Source organism: Piliocolobus tephrosceles, chromosome 1 (assembly GCF_002776525.5).
Source record: "Piliocolobus tephrosceles isolate RC106 chromosome 1, ASM277652v3, whole genome shotgun sequence".
In the NCBI taxonomy this organism is placed as follows: domain Eukaryota; kingdom Metazoa; phylum Chordata; class Mammalia; order Primates; family Cercopithecidae; genus Piliocolobus; species Piliocolobus tephrosceles.
Genome location: NC_045434.1, coordinates 96,252,945 through 96,254,517, shown reverse-complemented (window position 1 = coordinate 96,254,517; position 1,573 = coordinate 96,252,945). Strand labels below are relative to the sequence as shown.

The 1,573-nt window shown below is 40.4% G+C and overlaps 1 protein-coding gene across 1 annotated transcript; it reads left to right on the top strand.

Moving 5' to 3' along the window:
* The first annotated feature begins 255 nt into the window (after positions 1-255).
* On the top strand, positions 256-1,372 carry LOC111543953 (olfactory receptor 6N2). The gene has a single exon (XM_023214358.2). It carries the CDS (start codon positions 256-258, stop codon positions 1,282-1,284), a length of 1,029 nt encoding a protein of 342 aa, XP_023070126.2. The 3' UTR covers positions 1,285-1,372.
* The last annotated feature ends 201 nt before the right edge of the window (positions 1,373-1,573 follow it).

Sequence of the window (1,573 nt, the reverse complement as noted above, 5' to 3'; positions counted from 1 at the left end):
AAATAGAAAAGTGTTCTAATTGCTTCTTTCTCTCTATTCCCGAATTTTCTTATTTGCAAAATAGGCAAAACAACAGTGCTTATCTCATTGAAGTATAAAAATTAAGTAAATATTGAATGCAAGACACTTGTAAAAATGTTTGATGAATAGTTAAGTGCTAATAAGAGTTAGCTATTATTATTTTCATAGTAATAGTAGTGAGAGTAATAGTAATAATTTTAGTGCTACTTTTAAGTTAAAAAGAGGGAGAGAGAAATGAAGTTTTGGCATGGATTCAGCAGTCATATCAATCCAATGTTTTCTTCTTTTCTTCTTTACCTCAGCCTCCCATTGGATCAACACAACCATTCAAGCCTGGCTGAATTTGTGTTCCTTGGCTTTGCCAGTGTGGGCTATGTCAGGGGCTGGCTTTTTGTCCTGCTGCTGTTAGCATACCTGTTCACCATCTGTGGCAACATGCTCATCTTCTCAGTCATCCGACTGGATGCAGCTCTGCACACACCCATGTACCACTTTGTCAGTGTTCTTTCCTTCTTGGAGTTGTGGTATACAGCCACCACTATCCCTAAGATGCTAGCTAATATTCTCAGTGAGAAGAAAACCATTTCTTTTGCAGGATGCCTCCTTCAGACCTACTTCTTCCACTCCTTGGGAGCTTCTGAATGCTACCTTCTTACAGCCATGGCCTATGATAGATACCTGGCCATTTGTCGGCCCCTCCAGTACCCTGCAATTATGACCACCACACTCTGTGCCAAGATGACTGCTGCTTGCTGGATTTGTGGCTTCCTGTGTCCCATTTCTGAGGTCATCCTGGTCTCCCAGCTCCCATTCTGTGCTTACAATGAAATCCAACACATTTTCTGTGACTTTCCACCTTTGCTGAGCTTGGCCTGCAAGGACACGTCCACTAACATTCTGGTGGACTTTGCCACTAATGCTTTCATAATTCTTATCACTTTCCTCTTTATCATGTTTTCTTATGCAAGGATCATTGGGGCTGTGCTGAAGATAAAAACAGCATCAGGAAGAAAGAAGGCCTTTTCTACCTGTGCCTCACATCTTGCTGTAGTCCTCATCTTCTTTGGGAGCATCATCTTCATGTATGTGCGGCTAAAGAAGAGCTATTCACTGACCCTTGACCAAACACTTGCTGTGGTTTACTCCATACTAACACCAATGGTCAATCCAATTATCTACAGTCTTCGTAACAAGGAACTCATTAAAGCCATCAGGAGGACCATCTTCCAGAAGGGAGATAAAGCTAGTCTTGCTCACCATTGACTTTCTTCCAATGTCCTTTCTCACCACAATGTTCAATTCATAAAAGTTCTATGCCCCTGTAGCTTGGCCTGGAATAATCTTCCCATCATCACACGTACTCTGAATTTCACTTCCTTTCACCTCTTCGAATACTTCATTTCTTTATGGTTTTCTCATTTTCTACATCTCTACTTTTTCCATTTTTTACTTGATCACTTTTGTCAGCATTTAAGAATATTTTAGAATCTACATTCTTCTTTTAAAAAATAAGCATGTATATTTCCTTGGCCACACATTTGCATCCAGCTAG